The sequence below is a fragment of the Sus scrofa genome, chromosome 3, assembly GCF_054392235.1.
Source record: "Sus scrofa isolate SSC_HxYL_T2T_F1_AM1 chromosome 3, Sscrofa_HxYL_maternal_Yorkshire_Landrace_v2.0, whole genome shotgun sequence".
NCBI lineage: Eukaryota > Metazoa > Chordata > Mammalia > Artiodactyla > Suidae > Sus > Sus scrofa.
In genome coordinates this window covers 16,028,353-16,049,613 of record NC_139385.1, presented here as the reverse complement: position 1 = coordinate 16,049,613, position 21,261 = coordinate 16,028,353, and the positions used below count along the sequence as shown (strand labels likewise).

General features: G+C 44.5%; 2 protein-coding genes across 9 annotated transcripts in view; one reads left to right on the top strand and one right to left on the bottom strand.

Annotated features, from left to right (window-relative positions):
• Nucleotides 1–11,382: 11,382 nt before the first annotated feature.
• Nucleotides 11,383–19,314, bottom strand: SBDS (SBDS ribosome maturation factor). Of its 3 annotated transcripts, none has more exons than XM_085015619.1 (5): nucleotides 18,959–19,253; nucleotides 17,766–18,317; nucleotides 16,660–17,106; nucleotides 14,189–14,353; nucleotides 11,383–13,234 (listed from the first exon to the last, which is right to left on the bottom strand). In XM_085015619.1, the coding sequence occupies exons 3-5, from the start codon at nucleotides 16,798–16,800 to the stop codon at nucleotides 13,106–13,108; spliced, it is 435 nt and encodes a 144-aa protein (XP_084871745.1). In that variant the 5' UTR covers nucleotides 16,801–17,106; nucleotides 17,766–18,317; nucleotides 18,959–19,253; the 3' UTR covers nucleotides 11,383–13,105. The 3 variants fall into 3 exon arrangements, with proteins under 3 accessions (XP_084871745.1, XP_084871747.1, NP_001231322.1); NM_001244393.1 differs by having other exon boundaries at nucleotides 12,220–13,234; nucleotides 16,660–16,860; nucleotides 18,188–18,317; nucleotides 18,959–19,314; XM_085015621.1 differs by lacking the exon at nucleotides 18,959–19,253 and having other exon boundaries at nucleotides 16,660–17,035; nucleotides 17,821–18,317.
• An 889-nt stretch (nucleotides 19,315–20,203) lies between these two features.
• TYW1 (tRNA-yW synthesizing protein 1 homolog (S. cerevisiae)) overlaps nucleotides 20,204–21,261 on the top strand; it is a 254,780-nt gene continuing 253,722 nt past the window's right edge. For all 6 annotated transcript variants that reach the window (XR_014840300.1, XR_014840299.1, XR_014840298.1 and 3 more), the window contains exon 1: nucleotides 20,204–20,386. Coding sequence is in view for 2 of the 6 variants with exons in the window: in XM_003481010.5 (XP_003481058.2) it covers nucleotides 20,383–20,386 (4 nt within the window). In the remaining 4 variants the exon portion in view is untranslated. The remainder of the gene's footprint in view (nucleotides 20,387–21,261) is intronic.

Here is a 21,261-nt window from a genome sequence, read left to right as displayed (position 1 = left end):
TCAAGAAGTATTGTCTACATTTTCTTGCAAAAAAGGGGAGATCATTTTATTTATTTTCTTTCTTTTTTTTTTTTTTTTTGTCTTTTTGTTGTTGTTGTTGTTGCTATTTCTTGGGCCGCTCCCGCGGCATATGGAGGTTCCCAGGCTAGGGGTCGAATCGGAGCTGTAGCCACCGGCCTACGCCAGAGCTACAGCAACGCGGGATCCGAGCCACGTCTGCAACCTACACCACAGCTCACGGCAACGCCGGATCCTTAACCCACTGAGCAAGGGCAGGGATCGAACCCGCAACCTCATGGTTCCTAGTCGGATTCGTTAACCACTGCGCCACGACGGGAACTCCCTATTTTCATTTTTTTAAATTGAAGTGTCGTTGATTTACAATGTTGTGGTAGCTTCAGGTGTACAGCACATGGGTCCCGTGATCCATATCCATTCTTTTTCAGATTCTTTCTCCTTATAGGTTATTACAAAATATTCAGTATAGTTTCCTGTGCTCTGTCCTAGGCCCTTGTTGGTTGGTTCTCTGTGTTATATATATAATAGTGTGTCTATGTTAAGCCAACCTCCTGATTTAATCCTCCCCCTCCCGCAACTGGGAGATAATTCTGGAATTTGACAGTAGGGTTGTTAAGGAAGGGCTCACTGCCCGACATGCGTAGAAGCCAATACTATGGCACTGGTTTTGGGAAAATAAAGCACTTTATTGTGAGGTCAACTGGCAAGGAGATAGAAGCAGGGCTCAAATCTGTCTCCTTGATCAGAGTTTGGGGCAAAATCTCAAGGGTTGGGGGTCAGGGGAAATTCACTCTTGGAAGAAATTGATTGGTTAGCTTCAAATCAGTGCATATATGGTAATCAAGCTACTGGGCCTCTGGAAGCCTGATTTTCCTTCTTGTAGGATTCTCCCTTCCTAAAGGGCCCCCATGGCCACCTTTCTATCAGTTCTGTAGATGGAAGCTGTGTGGTTCTGGGGTCACCCTGGAGACACAGGTTCCGGTCTTGCACACATGCAGTGCTGTCTGTGAAACAACTCCAGATTTGATGCATCACCAATCTGTTTTAAAGGTGCAAATCCAGTTTAAGCTGGTCAGTGTTTTTTGTGCTCTTTCAGTAGCAACCAAAATAGCCTTTCAAGGTGGAGCCCATGGAGACTGAAAGAGCCCATCCTTACCTGGGATCCTTTAGTTTATCAGGTAAACAATTTGCATCTCTGCTTCCCTCTTTGCAGGAAGACAGCACTGACAGCATTTACACGTTAAAACGTTTAGCCTTAATGGGACACAAAGTCTCCAAAGAAAAATTGGAGTTTATTCAAACTCAGATTTCATGGTTGGGGCACCTGCTCTCAAAACAAGGACTACATTGAGATCCAAATCGGTTTCATGGCTTTCTGAGCTTCCCCAAGGGCAAAGCTAAACTTGGGTCAGCTGGCTACTGTTGCAATTGGAAAAGCTTGTTAATTCCCCTGCCTTTGGCCTATGAAAGCCTTTTGCTAACAGCCTTTTCTTTCTGTGATCACCTGAAACCTGTTTCTCTTCCTTCCTTTATGGACAATATTCCTCATGACTGTTTTGACTCATCACCTCCTGACCTTCAAAAGGACATGTAGGACCCGCCTTTTGGATAACACTGACTTTTTGTGGCTTATCGATGATTTTTCTATAGAACAGTGAAACGGCAAATCTTATGCTGGGTATGCGCCTGCAAGTCCCCTTGACGTCATCGAGGCAGCACATTTGCCCTTGGCTGGCTCAGGCCAACAGGCTCTGACTTGAGCCTGCATTTTGGCCGAGGGCAAAAGAGGAAATATCAATGCAGAGAGTAGCTATGCCTTTGGAGGAGCTTATGACTTAGGAGTGCTCTGGAAACAGTGAGGCTGCCTCACGTCCAGTGGGGACAGAATTTAAAATGGCCCTTATGGCCAGGAATTATTAGATGCCATACTCTTACCAGCCATTCTGACCAATTATCAAGGTCCTTGGGCATTCTGACCTTGAGTCCCTGGAGGTCAAAGGAAACCACCTCTGTGATATTTTTGTAAAGAATGCTGCTCTCAGGGAAGCCAACGACTAAACCTCCGCCGTGGTGTGTGGTCAGGCCACTCCAAATGGTTGTCCTTTTCCTCTTTGCACATTTCCTCCTTGCCCAGTCCCTGCTTCACCTACACTCTACCTGTGTGAGCCTACTTGCCAACCCCCCGCCTCAGCTAGTGATCGCTAATCCTTAATCCACAATGGCTCCACCTGCTAGTTTATTAAAAGGGAACATCTGGTCTGTGATGGTTGTTAACCTGAGGGGCTACCAGGGATGAGCCCTAGCTGCCGGTTTCCCTGGCAACTAATGAGCCAACCTGAAGTCAACTGCCCCTGTAAACAGTAGCCTTCTTCTCCCCAGAGTAGCAAGAATGTTGTCATGCCCTGCCTATTGTCTGTCATACCTGATGGAGTGTCACTCCGGGACATTTATTGTGGACGTGCAAGATCCCCTGTGCCATAAACCGTGGTTCCTTGTAGAATGTCTGTTCCTCATATCCTACAGAATAATTTTTAAGCTTTATATGTGTTGACTGTCAAACTTTTGTAGAATCAACATGCCTAATAGGGTGATGCTGGCTCAGTGTTGCAAGGTGATCTTTAGTACTTTTGATTTTTTTTTTTTTTTGGTCTTTTTGCCTTTTCTAGGGCTCTTCCTGAGGCATATGGAAGTTCCCAGGCTAGGGGTCAAATCGGAGCTGTAGCCGCCGGCCTACAACACAGAAACAGCAACTCCGGATCCAAGCCTCATCTGTGACCTACACCACAGCTCATGGCAATGCCAGATCCTTAACCCACTGAGCGAGGCCAGGGATCGAACCCGCAACCTCATGGTTCCTAGTCGGATTCGTTAACCACTGAGCCACGACGGGAACTCCAAGTGCTTTTGATCTTGATAAGATCTCTTTTTATTGAAGTATAGTTGTGTTAGTTTCTGGTGTAGAGCAAAGTGATTGAGTTACGTGTAACACACGCATTCTTTTTCATAGCTTTTCCATTATGGTTTATTATAGCATATTGAGCATAGTTCCCTGTGCTACACAGTAGGACCTTGTTGTTCATCTGTTTTATTTTTTTGTCTTTTCAAGACCGCACCTGAGGCATATGGAGGTTCCCAGGCTAGGGGTCAATTCCGAGCTGTAGCCGCCGGCCTACACCACAGCCACAGCAAATAGGGATCCAAGCCTCATCTGTGACTTACACCACAGCTCACGGCAACGCTGGATCCTTAACCCACTGAGCAAGGCCAGGGATTGAACCCGCAATCTCATGGATACTGGTTGGGTTCGTTAACCACTGAGCCATGAAGGGAACTCCCCCTTCCCACTCTTTCCTCTTCGGTAACTAAATTTCTTTTGTCTTTGATTCTGTTTCTGTTTTGTATAAGTTCATTTATATCATATTTTAGATTCCACATGTAAGTGATAACGACATTTGCCTTTTTCTGACTTACTTCCCTTGGTATGATAATCTCAAGGTCCATCCATGTTGCTGCAAATGGCATTATTTCATTCTTTTTTAATGGCTGAGTAGTTTTCCTCTGTGTGTGTGTGTGTGTGTGTACATCTTCTTTATCTGTTAATGGACATGTCTCGGCTAGTGTGAATATCCCTGCTATGAACATCGGGGTATATGTTTCTTTCTGAATTAGAGGTTTCTACAGATGTATGCCCAGGAGTGGGGTTGCTGGACATAGGGCGATTCTATTTTTAGTTTTTAAAGGAGACTCCATACTGTTTTGCACAGTGGCTGCACCAATTTACGTTGCCACCAATAATAATGGAGGGTTCCTTTTTCGAGGCAAGGATATTTTAAAGGTGAGAAAGCCTGTGTTAGAGCATGGGCGCTGGTGCTCTGTCCTGCCCCTGAAGAAAGCAATGTCTTCTCACTCAGCCAACAGCTTGTTCTGTGGCCGTGGACATTTATCACCAAACTTCTCTGAAATAATATTAACTACAATTTACTCTGCCTGTACTGTGGGAGAGGTTTAGGCTTTGCATACATTATCAGCTCCATTTTAGTCATGAGGCAATAAAGGCTCAGAGAGGTTAAGTGATTTGCCCAAGGACACACAGCTGTTCAACAGCAGAGCTGGGGTTAAAGTCAGTGTTTCCTGATTGTAGATGCCATATCCTTTCCTCCATCATTTAGAGAACAACTGAATTTATAAAGCTCCCCAAAAATGCTCAGGGGGAAAGAAAGAAGAAAGAAAATAGGCAAAGTTCTGCTGTTTGCTAAACTTGAATTTTGTGTGTGTGTGTGCTACTGTTCGTTATCTTTTTCAGTCCTAGGACAGTAAAACTCAACAGCTTTCAGCTCCAAATGATGGCGAAGACTTTGTATTTAAAAAGGGATCTGTGGTGTTGGAGTTGGGACATACACACCTGAAGAGACACTCTTTTGAGACTGAAAGAGAAGTGGAGCTTTGCACGGCCACTGGTCATCAGTAGAGCTTTGCACAGGACACTGGTCATCAGTGGACCCAACAGGAGTTGTCCTCTGAGGTCTTAGGACTCAAGGCAGGAACGGTTATGAACACCAACCAGGTGGCTTGACTCTTGAGTAGGTCTGGGGCAAAAGTGCCTGGATCTGAGTCTCTGAGTCCAGCTGGAGTGTACAGGTGTCTGCTGAGGATGCCGGGTCTCCCTCTGTGTCCGTCAGATGAGGGGCGGGAAGGATCCCGGGCTTCTCAAGAAAAAGGACAGTGGAAAAGCCATAACCCTTCCCCCAAAGACTTGACTTGTGATCTGGGATGATGTGACATAGAGCAATGCTTTTGAAACTGCAGATCATGGCTGGCATGAAGAACAATAAAAAAAGAAAAAAGAAAAGCAGTGAAACAGAAAATAATAGACACAAGAGAGTGCATGAAATAAGGGAATTTTTTTCTTGGCAAAACCTGTGTTGATATATGATGTACACACAGGCTGAGTCATGATGGAAAATGGAAAATGATAGAAAATGGGTTGCTCCAAAAATGTCCATGTAGGATGCCCTGCTTGTTTGCCCTTCTGTGGTTTACAATAGGCTAGACTATTTGGAGAAAGGCAGAACATTCAAAGACTGATTAAAGGAGATTCGGGAGTTCCCTGTTGGCTCAGTGGGTTAAGGATCTGGTGTGGTCACTGCTATGGCCTGGCTTCGATCCCTGGCCTGGGAACATTCACATGCTGTGGGTGAGGCCCAAATAAATAAATAAATAAAGACGTAGATCTAAGATCCATGTCATGAGACTCAAGGACAAGAAAATGTGGCAGTTGTTTCACTGGCACCGAATGCCTGGGCTGAACTCAGCCTTGGAGGAGAGCTACAGGAAGCAAGGTCAGGGCTAGCTCACACTGTCTGCCCCTGGCGAGGTGAACTGTGGCGAGAAGCAGGTGTTCTACTCCAAACCCTCCTCTCCTCCCCTTTCACTGGGAACCTTCTACCACCTCCTGTCTCTGCGTGATTTGTGTTATAAATGCTCCCCGGCTTCCCCGGCGGCTGTCCTAAGTAGCCTCACAGCATCCGGACCTCCTAGTGCCCCAGCGAGGTGCAGGACCTCGATATGAAACAACTCACATTCCTTCTTGGGCTTTTTGCTCTTGCAACTTGCTCTCTAGGGCCAGGGTCATCTGTTAAGGTCCTGGTCACACAAGGGACAGAGTTTAAGACCTCAAGTTCCCAGAACCAGGGAAGTTTCCCAGGGTTTTCAAAGGGCAGGGCGGAAGAGATCCTTGAAAGGGAACATGGATGAGAATAAAGATTGGATGTCTTTCTAAATTTACCAAAAAGCTTATTTAAAAAAAACAAACTTCTGGAGTTCCCATCATGGCTCAGTGGTTAGTGAACCTGACTAGCATCCATGAGGTTGCAGGTTCGATCCCTGGTCTCACTCAGTGGGTTAAGGATCCGGCATTGCCATGAGCTGTGGCGGGGGCTGCAGACGTGGCTCAGATCTGGTGTTGCTGTGCCTGTGGCATGGGCCAGCAGCTGTAGCTCCGATTCAACCTCTATCCTGGGAACCTCCATATGCCTTGGGCGTAGCCCTAAAAAGACAAAAAAAAAAAAAAAAAGGAGTCACTGCAAGGAAGACACCTTGACCTCCTTTGTCCTCCTGAAAGCAGTAGTCTCCCACATGAACCGTGACCCCTCTGGACCAGGAGGGTAGAAGGTATATTATAATCAGAGACAGGATTTAGGGACCACAGGGCTGTAGAAACACTGTTTCTTCATTAATTTGCTACCCCAAGCCCCAACCCCTTCGTCTTGTTGCTTCATGAATTTATTGCTTAAAAGCTGCCTGCTTTGGTCACTTTGAGCCTCATGTTTGTGTGGGTTCCTTTATGTTTGCAATTCAATTTGCTTTTCTTCTGCTCATCCGTCTTGTGTCAATTAAACTATGCAAACCGCTAAAGAACCCAGCTGGAAAAGTCTTCGTCCCTACACCTCCGAAAAAGGGACAAGAACGGGATGAAACCATAATGCACTGCTCCGTGATGGGCTTCTCTGCCCACCCCACCACATCTGCCTCTTTCTTTCTTTTTTTTTTTTTTTTTTTTGTCTTTTTCAGGTTGCACCTGCAGTATATGGAAGATCCCAGGCTAGGGGTCAAATTGGAGCTACAGCTGCTGGCCTACACCACAGCCACAGCAACTCTGGATCAGTGCCTTGTCTGCAACTTACACTACAGCTCAAGGCAACACCGGATCCTTTACCCACTGAGTGAGGCCAGGGATCAAACCCTCATCCTTATGGATACCAGTCGGGTTTGTTAACCCCTGAGCCATGACAGGAACTCCTCTACTTTCTATTATCACGGACATTATGGAATATTAGGTCTCTATAGAACCCGGAGATATGTCTCATTTATAAAAACTACTTAATACTTTACAATAAGGAGGGATCTCAACTTATTTAACTATGTGCTATTGATAGTTATTTTTAAGTCTTCTCCATAGAAAACATCCGTGTATACATACCCTTAAAATTTAGATAATTTTATTTCTGGAGGATAGATACCTAAAGGTAAGATACACATACTTAAAAATTTAAACATACCACCAGGTTGCTTTCCTGAAAGGTGTAACAACTTACACTTCCATCAGTAAACGTGTGAAAATGCCTGTTCCCTTGGTCCCTCCCCCACACTGATACCCCCTCACCAGTATCAGAATTAATCTTTTACGTTTTGCTCAATACGATGGCTAGAAAAAGACTTTTCATTATTTTGCATTTCTCTGAGAGAAGCTGACCGTCTTATTTTGCATTTATCTCTAGTGCCTGGGGTTGAGCCTAAGGACTTTTTTTATTGGTTTGTCCTGATTTGTTGGCATCCCACCTGTCTTAAATGTTTATTTTACTTTCAATCATATTTTCTCTAAACTCTCTTGAGCTATCTTTTGTCATTGAGACATTCTGCTTTTTTATGTGGTTAAATCTCTTATTGTTTTCCTTTATAATTTTGTAGGTTCTGTTTTCCTTAAGAATGCCTCGTTCAGGCAGCTCCTGTTGTGGCTCAGTGGAAATACATCTGACCAGCATCCATGAGGACGCAGGTTCGATCCACTCTCGCTCAGTGGGTTAAGGATTCGGCTGTGAGCTGTGGTGTAGGTCGCAGAGAGGGCTCGGATCCAGCATTGCTGTGGCTGTGGCTACAGCTCTGATTCTACCCCTAGCCTGGGAACTTCCATATAACTCCTGTGCGAAAGACAAAAAAAAAAAAAAAAAAAGCCTCTTTCAGGTATTTTCCTGTATTTTCTAACATGTTCCTGATTTTATTTTTACACTTAGTCCTATAATTCATGCAAAATTAATTTTCTCCATGTTATGATGTAGGAGTCCAACTCAGATATACAATCAATAACACAGGGGTCATTGAGCAAATCACCCATTATTTTGTTCACCATATCGAAATATCCAGAACATTTTGTTTCTACTTCTTTCGTAACACATTTGCTCCAACTTAGCAGTTTAAAATGCATAAACTTGTTACCTCACAGTTCTGTATGGCAGAAAGCCTGTTGTGGTGCAGGGGGTTAAGAATCTGACTGCGGCAGCTGGGATTGCTGCTGAGCTGTGGGTGCAATTTCCAGCCTGGCACAGTGAGTTGAAGGATCTGGTGGTGTAGCTGGGGCTCAGATTCAGTCCCTGGTCCGGGAACCTCCATGTGCTGAGGGTGTGGCCATAACAAATTTTCTAAACAATTCACACACACACACACATACACACAAATCTTATGCTAAACATGTAATAAAAATGTTTATGCTATTGCTCTCATAAACTTTGGGACTCGTTGACAGTAAGGATCTTGGAGTTTGGGGACATTTTATTAAGGACTAACGCTTCTGCGGGTTGCTTGGGAAAATGAACTACTGTGGGTGAATGTCTGACTTTTCTGACGCAAGAATACACTGTGTAAAGTTGCCTCTGTGAACATCAGCTTTGGGGTGAACTGACACCTGAGAATGAGGGCCCTTGACTCTGGTTTGGGGGGGTTCATAGTTGCAAGAAGTTTATCTTCTGTATTCACACCCACTTAATACCGGAGGCTCACTCAGCTTTCCTGAATGAAGTCAGAATGGCCTCTTTGTACCTGGTACTCACTGCTCTGGAGGATGTCTGTCTTTCTTAGACGAGCCTCCAAGGGAAGTTTCATGAATATTTCAAGTTATACCTTCTGTATCTCGAGAAGATCCATCAAGCTCTTTTTGCTTGATTTGGTAACACAAATGTTCCTACTTTACACGGTTGTAGTGTTCTTTAACTGGTTTTTACTCAAAAGCAAATCCCAACTGCAGTGATAACAAGCCTCCTTTTTTTTTTTCTTTTTGGCTGCACCTGCAGCATGCAGAACTTCCCTGTCCAGGGACTGAACCCAAGCCACAGCAGTGATAACATCAGATCCTTAACCTGCTAGGCCACCTGGGAACTCTGACAAACCCTGTTTTGTTTTTTTTGTTTTTTGTTTTGTCTTAATGCCCCACCCACGGCATATGGAAGTTGTCTGTGACCTACACCATTTCTCACCGCAACGCCAGATCCTTAACCTGCTGAGCAAGGCCAGGGATCGAACCTGAGTCTTCATGGATACTAGTCAGGTTTGTTACTGCTGAGCCACGATGGCATCTCCTTTGATAAGCCCTTTTAAAAATAATATTCTATACTAATATGAAATCTTACTTAGGGCAGCCTGTTTAACAAAATTATTGAACTCCTGAACAATCACCACATCTGAGAAAGCCAGGCAGTAGCTCATTCAAACTTTACAGAATTATCTCTTTATACCCATTTCATTAAGAAATGCTTCCCTCTTCCCCTTTGTCACACCAATGTATGCCCCAAACCTTTCTGTAATCTGCAGTTTTAGCTTTCTTTTATTTTTTATTTTTATTTTTTGTCTTTTTGCTATTTCTTGGGCCGCTCCCAAGGCATATGGAGGTTCCCAGGCTAGGGGTTGAATCAGAGCTGTAGCTGCCAGCCCACGCCAGAGCCACAGCAACGCGGGATCCGAGCCGCATCTGCAACCTACACCACAGCTCACGGCAACGCCGGATCGTTAACCCACTGAGCAAGGGCAGAGATCGAACCCGCAACCTCACGGTTCCTAGTCGGATTCGTTAACCTCTGCGCCACGACGGGAACTCCTGCAGTTTTAACTTTAAACCCCAAACTATTTTACTTTGATTTACCTGCAAGATTCCCAGTCTTGATCGTTTCTATCTCTGCACAACAGTGACAAATGAATGAACTTGTGGCCCCTTTCCTTCAAAAGCACGACAACCATGCTTGTCTGCCCCAGTGAGAGTGCCACTCAAGACTCTTTTGGCATTAAAGTGGCCAGCTCTCCGGGCAGAAAAATCTCAGATACGAGTGGTATTGAGTACAGAGGACAGGTCCGCTCCTCTCTGCAGTAGAAAGGACTCTGTTCTTTTCGACTCCATTCACCATTTATCTCCATTCTTTCCCAACCAAAAATATGTAGGAATTTGGTGAAGCTGATGACTCTTCGTGGGGTGTTTGGAAGGGGCTCTGGGCCACTCAAGCATGTTTGCTCACAGTGCTGTGAAACTGTTTTTGGAATATCCAAGCTGAGAAAGAATTTGGTCAGGATTAGACTCTTAGCTCAGGAGAACAGGTGCCGCTCTAAAATTACATTTAGATGCATTCGTTTTGTAGGTACCACTAATAGTCACGTGGAGATGAAAAGCAATGGCTCTCATCATCTCAGCCGTTAATACTATTAGTGGCCAACTATGTATTCACAACCACCTCTAGTGTATGTGCAGCAGCAGAAAATTATTTTCAAAGAGTCAATACCTTAAATTTCAATAATCTAAGAGCAGGTACACAAAAAACTATAAATAAGGAAACTGGCTGCTACCAAAATCATAGGGACCTTATGATGGGGGCCTGGAGGAAGCAGGTAGGTTGCAATGGGATGTGGGGCTGATGCCTCCCCCCATCACAGCCCATGGAACACGTGTGCATGACACCCTGTGGTAAATGAGAGGGGCTGTTTGCAGGCAGAGACAAAGCCCTGAGGGCTGAGGGCATCTGCACAGACAGAAACCACCCGTGGCACACCAGCGTGCATGGCTGTGAACAGTGGGAAGCTCTAGCTGAGCTGACAAAAACTCAATCGAGCTTTAATGGTGGATTTGAAAAAGTCATTTGGAGTTCCCGTTGTAGCTCAGCGGGTTAAGACCCTGACTAGTATCGTGAGGATGTGGGTTTGATTCCTGGCCTCGCTCAGTGGGTTAAGGATCCGACATTGCTGTGAGCTGTGGCGTAGGCCGCAGATGTGGCTTGGATCTGGCCTTGTTGTGGTGTGGGCTAGCAGCGGCAGCTCCAATTCCACCCCTAGCCTGGGAACTTCCATATGCTACAGGTGCGGCCCTAAAAAAAAAAAAGTCATTAGCAGCCAAATTTGTCATTACTCGTCCTCACTGCTGATGGCAGGGGACCCTCCCCACCCCCGCCCCGCCGGAGAGCATGCTTCTCAGTCCTCAGATATTTACTCCACAACCACTAGATCCAAACCATGGGGGGCACACACACAACTGGCTCATCTCCTGCCCCCAATCGGGTGTGTCAGGCGGGCGTTTCAGCAGCTCTCTGGAATACGAGGTAGGGCCAAATGAGGGCAGTTCAGAGTGGTATGAGGTTATGGAGGCTGGGAGCAAGTAACTGTGTGGGACCAGGGAAGCTGCCCAGAAAAAAGCTGAGCCAACAGAAGCAGCTTAATCTGCAACCTCACTCTGACCAAATGTGCACAAAAAAGCTTGCATGGAAAATGCCAAACAAAGAGATAAGCCCTGAGGCAATCCATTTCAGCAGTGGGAAGATGATTACGAACGACAATTAGTAGAAGGTAAATTTTTTTATTTTTTATAGGTTCAGGAACATGACTCAGATGGATCTACATTTGACACTCCTTGAGGTTCCGGCTTTAGAAGACATGAGTATGAGGATGGGAGAAACTTAAGGCAATGCTGGCGAAACCTTCTCCTTTTCTGCTGGAGATGCAGCCCTTGAACATTTTTTAGCAATTACCACTTTCAACCTGAAACACTGCTCTCACTGTTGTGGCTAGAAATAAAGTATAAACCTCACCGGTTAAAATTATTTCCCGGGACTTCAAATTTAGATTACTTTGTCAAACAATAAACTGTCTAAGTAAAATGGAACCAGTGAGGGGGTTACTTAGAGATTGTTATCAAAACAGTTCAATTTCGGCATTCACACCAGTGCGTATTCCCAAATTATCAAACCAGAACGCTTCGAACATGAAGAGAAAAAATTCTGACTTCATAATATCTATTGAAATTATTGTAAAAGGGGCATTTCTGGGAACTTGAATTAGCAGCAAATTCTATGTGCTTAGAAAACCAATCAGAACCTGTTCAAGGGAAGAACTCTTTTTTCATTTGAAAACTGCTGTCCACGAAATACATCTGCATGGTCATTTTGAGTGAAGCCCTACTCTGTATTCTACACTATCTCTTTTGAAGACAAATAGATTTTTTTTCTTTTTTGGCTGCCCCATGGCACATGGACTTCTCGGGTCTGAGGTTTCAACCTACGCTGCAACCGTGGCAACGCTGGATCCTGAACTTACTGTGCCGGGCTGGGAACTGAACCTGAGTCCCAGTGCTCCAGAGATGCTCGCTGCTCATCCCGCTGCACCACAGCAGGAACTCCAAAGAAAAGGAGATTTTGAAAAACTTGCACACTGTCTATTTAAGTGTTCAAATACTAAAATACTTAAGTTCAACTATATCTCAGATAATAGTAGCTAAGATTTACCAGGTATTTAACAGAACAGGCCCTGTTCTGAGCATTCCTCATACTGAATTAAGTCCTGCTAAGAACTCTCCAATCCTACCAAACAAGAAGCAGAGAAAAGAAAGGGAGTTAGGAAGCTGTCTAGAAATACAAGCCATAGTTTAACAAAAATAAAAAGTGGTTTTATTGATTGCATATAATTTCAGCTCTAGTAATATATATTATAAACTTTGAGAATTAAAAATGACTATAATCTAGGTTATGGCAGCATGTCTGATGAATATTATTTAAGTCCTGCTCACTCATCATACATCTATTTTTCAGATAATCAGGAAGTTACCATCCAGGCTTTCTATTAGGTCACGATGTCACGACAGAGTTCCCCCATACACGAGTTTCTTTTAGGTAGGAATTAGACACTCTGTATTTTCTTTTCTGGCAAATACTTCCTTTCTGTCATACAGATACATCCTCCCAGTGTACAATGTACTTTTTATCCACAAGGGTTGTCTGGAATGACTTTCACCCTGGAAAGCTACAAAGGCCTACGGCAGCAACGAGATGCTACTCCGGGCTTTATCTTAGATTTTTCACTTTTGCCTAAAACCCCGTTTTATAATTAAAACTACATCAATCCCACATTATAACACTTACTTAGGAAAGTCTTTTTGAATACATGTTTGCCACAAAGATGGAAAAACATCAAACCTTCCGAGCAAGTTTTTGGCAGATCACAGAAAGAAAACAGGATTGTGGGAAACGAAAACGCTTTAGTGTTGGCCAGCTGAAGACACTGGAGACTGTCACTCGAATTTCTCATCTCCTTCTTCGACATCTTTCAGGTTGAGCACCTCCAAAGAACCTTTGCCTTTCGTCTCCTTTTTTATCAGCTCATCGATTTCTCTGAAGCAGCCGGGGTCGATGAGACACACCTGAAACATTTACCACAGCTGTTGACCACACGAGGAAGAGCAATCCAACAGAAGGGACACCGTTTAACTTCCTCTGAGATGAACACACCACACTTTCCAGATCTCTCTACAACCGCAGTTCTAGGCGCATCAGACAAGACAATGCACAGGACAATGGGCCCAGCCTCTGCACAGCTTCTGGCCCAGCCTCTGCCCCTAAGTACACATGCAGGCCCTGGGACAGGCATTAACCTCCTGGCTTTTCTAGACGCCTAGGACTGTTCTAGATTCCTTAGCTGTAAAATGTAGCGGCTGCATTAGAGGACTCTGGTCCTTTTCACTCTACAATTCAGCATGAAGGTACGGTGCAATGAAATCACCTCTTTGTAAACACATTTGAAGCAATAAAACCAAGAAGCCAGAAGGCCTATTCAAAAACTAGGAGCAAAGTTTTGCAGATTTTAGAACTTCAGAGAGTGTCAGAGTGTTGCTCACGGCTAGAGTGGAAAGCTCAACAACCAATGCTCTGGAGCTCACTCATCTGTCAGGAAGCTGTCTAGCTCTGAGACAGGTATTTGCAGACAGCTGAAGGTGCTCTAAGTCTGGGGGGTCCGGTGAAGACCCAAAGAAATGAGGCTTTTTGCTGCTTCTTTAAATTGCTGTGTGGTAAATGAAATGGACAAACTTTTAGGCTTAGTTCCAATTTCCTCCTAATAGCAAACTCACTGTAAAAGATCTTTCCTCACCGAAAATGAAGACGACCCACGTCGTGTCATCATGATTAATTTAACCAACAAACCAAAGTTGTAAGTGGTCTGGTTTGATGTGGACCTTGACCTTTCCCCGAATTCTAGCTAAGGCTGTTTCTGCAAATGTCTTACTAGTCACACCTTCTAACTGTTTGTGAAATTTACGACTAGAAGATCGACGTTTCAGTAACACGGAAGTAAAGAAACAGCAGTGTGTTAATCTTACAATTTCCAGCTGTTGACCGTAGTCTTCACTTTCAATAACCTTGATCAGAGGCTTGAGCTTTTCTTTCAGCTTCTTCCCTTCGTTCACTGGAAGAATGAACCGCAGTCTCATGTGAGCACGTTCTATCTTCATGTTCTCCTTCAACTGCTTTATCACTTCCAAAGCCTAGCAACACAAAAATGACAACATCTGCACTGTCTTTGTTTCTTCTGCTGCGTTATCGTGGAAGGTATTCAAAATAAAGCAGTTCCCAGAAGCTCCCAAGTGGCACAGCAGGTTAAGGACCCAGCATTACAGCAACTGCGGCTCGAATTCCATGCCTGGCCTGGGAACTCCACATGCTGTGAGTGTGGCCAAAATACAAAACAAAACAAAGCAGTTTCCATCTAGCTGGACTGGATGAAGTTTCTGAGATGACAAGAAGAATGTAAGCAACCAAAGGGGAAAAAAAAAAAAACCAGATAAACTGGACTTTAAGATGAAAAACATTAGTGCTTCAAAAAACTGCCATTGAGTTCCTGCTGTGGGGCAGCGGGATGGATGGTGTCTCTGCAGTGCCAGGATGGGGGTTCGCTCCCCAGCCTGGTGCAGTGGGTTAAGGATCTGGTGTTGCCACAACTGTGGCATAGGTCACACCTCTGGCTCAGATTCAAGCCTTGGCACGGGAACTCCATGTGACCTCCACACACACACACACACACACACACACACGAAAAAAAACAAAACACTACTGACTGAGAAAGTGAAAAGATAACCCATAGAATATGAGAAAACACTGGCAAATCATACATTTGATAAGGTACTAGCATAAAATATATAAAGATCTCTTGCAACTCAATAATGAAAAGGCAATCAACTGAAAAATGGTCAAAGGATCTGAAGAGTGATTTCTTCAAAGAAGACAGAGGGTCAATATATCAATAAACACATGAAAATATGCTCAAACCATCCATCATTAGGGAAATGCAAGTCAAGACCAGAATGATACTCCCAGGATGGCTATAATCAAAAAGGTGGACAATAACAAACATCATTGAAGATGTGGAAAAACTGGAGCCCTTGTGCACTGACTGGGGAAATGTAAAAAGACCCAGCTCTTTTGGAAAATGGTTGGGCAATTCCTCAAAAGGTTAAATGCAGGTACCACATGCCCTATCGATTCCACTCCCGGGTAGAGAGACAGGGAAATATAGGTCCCCACTAAAATTTGTAATGAATTTCATAGCAGCATTATCAATAGTCGCTAAAAAGTGGCAACAACCCAACTGACCATTGACTGATGAATGAACAAAAAGCGTTTCCATACAATTCAGTCCTAAAAAGGAATAAAGTACTGCCTTGTGCTACAGCACGGATAAATCTTGAAAGGGCCACATATTGTATGATTCCATTTATATGAAAGGTACAGACTCGACAAGTCCATAGAAACAGAAATAAAATTTGTAGTTGACAGGTAAGGATTTCACTGTGGGGAGATGAAAACATTCTCAAATTAGGTAGTAGGGAGGGTTGCAGAAACTTGTGAATAACACGATTGAATTCTATGCTTTTTTTTTTTTTTTTTTTTGCTTTTTAGGGTCACGCATGCAGCATGTGGAGGTTCCCAGGCTAGGAGGTGAATAGGAGCTACAGCTACCGGCTTATACCACAGCCACAGCATCGCCAGATCTGAGCCGCTTCTGCTATCTACATTCTAGCTCACAGCAACGCTGGATCTTTAACCCACTGAGCAAAGCCAGGGATTGAACCCACAACCTCATGGTTCCTAGCCAGATTAGTTTCCACTGCACCATGATGGGAACTTCCGTTTGATTTTTTTTTTTTTTTTTTGATTGAATTGTATGCTTTTTTTTTTTTTTTTTTTTTTTGTCTTTTCTAGGACTGCACCCGTGGCATATGGAGGTTCCCAGGCTAGGGGTCCAATGGGAGCTACAGCTGCCAGCCTACACCACAGCAACTTGGGATCTGAGCAGCCTACGCCAGAGCCACAGCAACGCAGGATCCGAGCCGCGTCTGCAACCTACACCACAGCTCACGGCAACGCCGGATCCTTAACCCACTGAGCAAGGCCAGGGATTGAACCTGAAACCTAGTCAGATTTGTTAACCACTGCGCCACGAAGGGAACTCCTGAATTGTATGCTTTAAAACAGTGACATTCATCGTGTGTGTCATCTAAAAATAATAAAAATTCTAACAGGTGGAGTTAAAAATGATTCTTTAAAAATCCAAGTTTTATCTTTCAAGGTCTGACTTCAATAGGAAAATGAATCCTCGTACATTTGAGTTTGGTTAAAAAAAATCCCACCACTCCTCTCTAAACCTCCTGTCCTTTCCTTCCTCTCTCCCCAAACCTCCTACCCTCTTGCTTCCAAGTAGCACCATCTTGTTATTACGGACTGATTACTTTATTTTCCTCAGGGAACACTGATTTTCACGGAGGGTTTTTGATGACAGTAAAAACCCACTCACCTGCTGTTTTGTACTCTTGTTGGGTTTGACTGAATAGTGGATGTCCTTCATGGCTCTCTCGATAAGGATGACAGTGTACGGTCTCTTTGTTTCAGGGTTCACACATTTGTCAGCCACAATAGTTGCAATGTCCCTAAACATCTGCTCCAGCTGTGTATGTCGTTCTTTATCAGACACCTGAACCTCTCCTTTAGTCAAAATCTAAAAAAAAAACCAAAAAAACAAAAAAACAAAACCAAAACCCCAACGAGTTTAAGAAAGCAATGTCTTCATTTTTTTAATATCTTTTTTTTTTTTTTTTGTCTTTTGGTTGTTGCTATTTCTTGGGCCGCTCCCACGGCATATGGAGGTTCCCAGGCTAGGGGTCGAATCGGAGCTGTAGCCACCAGCCTACGCCAGAGCCACAGCAACGCGGGATCCAAGCCGCGTCTGCAACCTACACCACAGCTCACAGCAACGCCAGATCCTTAGCACACTGAGCAAGGCCAGGGATCGAACCCACAACTTCATGGTTCCTAGTCGGATTTGTTTCCACTGCGCTGAGACAGGAACTCCAAGAAAGCAATGTCTTTATTTCACATTATTGGCTAACTGACCATGGAATTAATAACTGGGGAGAAAATTAAAACTAAAATTAGAATTAAATTTCATTCTCTGATACTGATACTTGGCAGTAATTTGAGCTTTGCTTAAAGGATGCACCAGATTATCTTGTTCTAAAATCATACTCATTTAGGTGAGGGGAGGGGTAAAAGTAATCTTAGTGAAGGGTGTAAATGATGAAATACTTAAAATTTTATTTTCAGTTATGTTACAATAAAAATACATAAATGGATGAAATAAGGCAGTTTAGTAGGAAATCTAATTTGGGGCAGCTTTGACAAAAATATCCATGTCTTGAATTACTAAAAATGATGCTGTAAACACCAAATTACTTCATGGTAACTGTTCATTCCAAAAAATAATACTTATTTTAGAGTTCCCATTGTGGCTCAGTGGTTAACGAGCCTGACTAGTAACCATGAGGTTGCGGTTTGATCCCTGGCCTCACTCAGTGGGTTGAGGATACGGTGTTTGTCGTGAGCTGTGGTGTAGGTCGAAGACACAGCTCAGATCCCAAGTTGCTGTGGTGTAGGCTGGCAGCTGCAGCTCCGATTGGACCCCTAGCCTGAGAACCTCCATATGGTGTGGATGGGGCCCTCAAAAGACAAAAAAACAAAAAAAAGTAACCAACCCCAAAATAATACTTATTTTTATTAATTATTTTTATTTTTTTCCATTATAGCTGGTTTAGAGTGTTCTGTTAATTTCCTACTGTACAGCAAGGTGACCCAGTCACACATACACATATACATTCTTTTTTCTCACATTATCATGCTCTATCATAAGTGACTAGAAATAGTTTCCACTGCTATACAGCAGGAGAAAATAATTGCTAAAAATAATACTTTAAAGTTTAACCTATCTCTAAGTACTTACACCACAAATGGATATTAGGGTCGATTATGCTGCAGTGGTTAGAACGCACCTGCTTACAGATTTCAGTCTGGTCATCTGTTCCAAATGCACTGATGAGATCTTCCTTCTTTGCAACTTGACCTTTAGAAACATTTACAAACACTGAGTGGGTCTGTAGAACTTCATCAAGATCTTTTTCCCTTGTGAGAACAGGAGAGAAAGTCCTAAATAAATACTTTTGCAACTTGGAAGTTCGTTCACATATAAATCCAAGACGGCAACGATACAAATAGTAAGAAACAACTACTTCTAAACGACCCTTGGTGCCCGGGGAACGTTTTCCAAATTGAGAACTCCATTTGTATTCACATTTACTCACTGGGGAAAAACATCGTGGGAATATGCGTGAATCACTGAGGGGTGGGGTCAGGCTGCCGCCAAGGAATTCCGTTCTCTAGATGGCAGCAGTGAATATGCTACGCACTCTAGTTAAATTACTGGGCTTAGATCTGTGACATGCACAAACTATAGAAGTACCTGGAAGACTACGACCTTTGCCTTGATCATCATTCCGAGAAAAGAACCACAATTAGAAGGGTTTCTTGGCCGTAGCTTTTATGACATTACAGCAAAAGCAAAAACCAAACCCCAAACCACACCAACAAAACAAAAAAGAGAACGTTCGCTTTAGACGCTAAGCGCGAGCAGCAGGAGTAAACTTCCCACTTCCTTCCCTGACAAGACCCCAGCATGGCAAACTCATTAGACAACCAGAGGGAGGTGGGCTCCAAGGCTATCAGCTCCAGCTCCCGCCAGGGATCGGAGGGAGAGGGTCACTCACACGCCGCTCCGCCAGCCGACGACCTTATTTTTGTAGCAGGCGATTTCAAAGCGCTTCCCGGCTCGCTTCATCCGTACCACAGCCACATTGGTCAGGCGTATCTGGTTGGTGGGGGTGAAAATCGACATCGCGGCCACTCAGCGACCTTGGGACCGGCGAACCAAGGTAAACCCGCGCCGCCGGCCTGAGGCCACCTGCGCCTCGATGTAACCACCCGGCGAGCGGCACAGTCACGCCCGCAGACTGGGCGACGCAGTGACTAACACCCTCGCGGGCCACCCCAATACACCCAGCTGACTTATTGCGCAGGCGTCAGGTGTTGCGGGAACCGCGCGAGGAAGAGGGGGCAAAAACGCCTGCGCATTGTGGCTTTTACGACATCATTCGGCGCCGGAAAGAGTAGCGCTCTTCCTTGACGTAATTTACTTTCGCGAAAGAACCAAAGAGCTCTGATTGGCTGGTGGAGATGTTTGGGGACCGGGTGGAAACTCTGACGCCGGTGCCTCATAGTTCCGGGAGTTCAGGGCCACGCCCCCCTTAACTTTACCTTATATAAAAATTGTAACACAAAATACTTAGAGAAAAGTGTAATGAGCCCCCATGTACCCATCATTCTTTCCAACAATTATCAATATTTTGCTTTTCTTGTTTCATTCTCCCTCTTTTTTTTTTGGTTGGAGCATTTTAAAGCAAATCATCTTGTGGTTTTAGCTTTAAATAGTGAAACTTCCAACAGATACACCTAACAAGATTAACCATAATCCCCTAATAACACCTCCTAGCCAACTCACAATCAAATTTACCCTAAATAATGCCTTTTTTACAGTTGGTGTGTTTCAACTGAGATTCAAATGGGATCACAAATTGCATTCGGTTGATTATGCCCTTAGTCTCTTTTAACGCTCCTCACCCCCCATTTTTTCCCCTAAATCACTCCTGTCTAATTCGGCTTTTCTCAAAGTCCGTTCCCTCCTCTATGCGGATTCCTGAGTGTGCAGGAGCTTTCCAGTTTCCATTCTCGGAGCCCTGGGCAGGGCTTTTCTCTGGGCCCATTCCTTCCCTTTCTGAGCCAATCCGACGGGGCCGGGAGTGCTCTGGATTACACTCACCAAGTTCTGGGCGGTGTTTTTTCTGGGCCCGCCCCCTTTTCCCTCTGAGCCAATCCGAGCGGGGCCGGGAGCTCTCCGGTTTCTTTTCACCAAGCTCTGAGCGGAGCTCGCCTCTGGGCCCGCCCCTTCCCCCTCTGAGCCAATCCAGACAGGCCTGCGAATGGCATGGCTGCCCCCAGTTTCTCAGGCTCTGGGCACACGGCTAATGCTACAAGGAGGTTCTGGCGGTTTCCCAGTATTCGCGCCGGACGCTAGGTTTGTTAGGTCCGCTGTCCTGGGCTCCAGTCGCGCCGCAGGACTTGGGCTCTAAGAAGAATGGGTAAGGGCCCCCAGCGGGCAAGATTCCTGGGGCGGGAAGGGAGAGAGCCGTTTTTCTGAGACCCTCGGGCCCCTTCCCCCGGAATACGTTGACCTTCTCACCCTGGGACCAGTGTTGCTGAGGACAAGGGAGGACTGATCCCTGCTTGTGACCTGGCTTTGGCCTTTTGAGGCTAGGAGATGAGTATAGACCTATGCCCCTAAACTCATGTAAAGGGCAGAAAAAACCGCCTCTCCCCCTCACCCACGGGTGTTGAGGACTTTTGGTCCTTTCTAGGATGGAGTAGCACCTGTAAACCCCCAATTTTAGATTTCGGCTTTTAAAATTGCCCCCAAGTTCAGCATTTAAGGCCAGGTCCATCCATAGCTCCCTTTAAAAAGTGGGACTTGAGGTCAGTTACTTGTGCAAGTAGCTCTTGGTCTCTAAAAATAAAATTAAAAAAAGAATACTTTCGGTTTTATTTTAGGGTTTTCTTATGGAGCAGCATAACAAAACAAAATTAACTTGGTTAATTAGTATAATTCCACATAAAGTGTTTTGACTTTATGTTCATTCTTTTCCGAATGCTATAACCAAATGAAATAAAATTTTATATATTTTTTGAATTAGCATTACAGTCAGAATTATATCACGTTACCACATAATGTGTTGTTTTTTGTTTGTTTTTTTTTTTTTTTTTCTTTTTTGCCTTTTTTTTTAGGGCTTCACCCGTGGCATATGGAGGTTCCCAGGCTAGGGGTTGAATCAGAGTTGTAGCTGCCGGCCTATGCCACAGCCACGGCAAAGCCAGATCGGAGCCACGTCTGCGACCCATACCACAGCTCACAGTAACGCCGGATCCCTAACCCATTGAGCAAGGCCAGGGATGGAACCCT

Coding starts and splice junctions, on each gene's coding strand:
- SBDS (NM_001244393.1), bottom strand. CDS start 19,086: ATGTCGATTTTCACCCCCACCAACCAGATACGCCTGACCAATGTGGCT. Junction 14,354..16,659: donor ACAAGAGTACAAAACAGCAG/GTGAGTGGGTTT, acceptor TTGTGTTGCTAG/GCTTTGGAAGTGATAAAGCA. Junction 13,235..14,188: donor ACGGTCAACAGCTGGAAATT/GTAAGATTAACA, acceptor TAAATGTTTCAG/GTGTGTCTCATCGACCCCGG.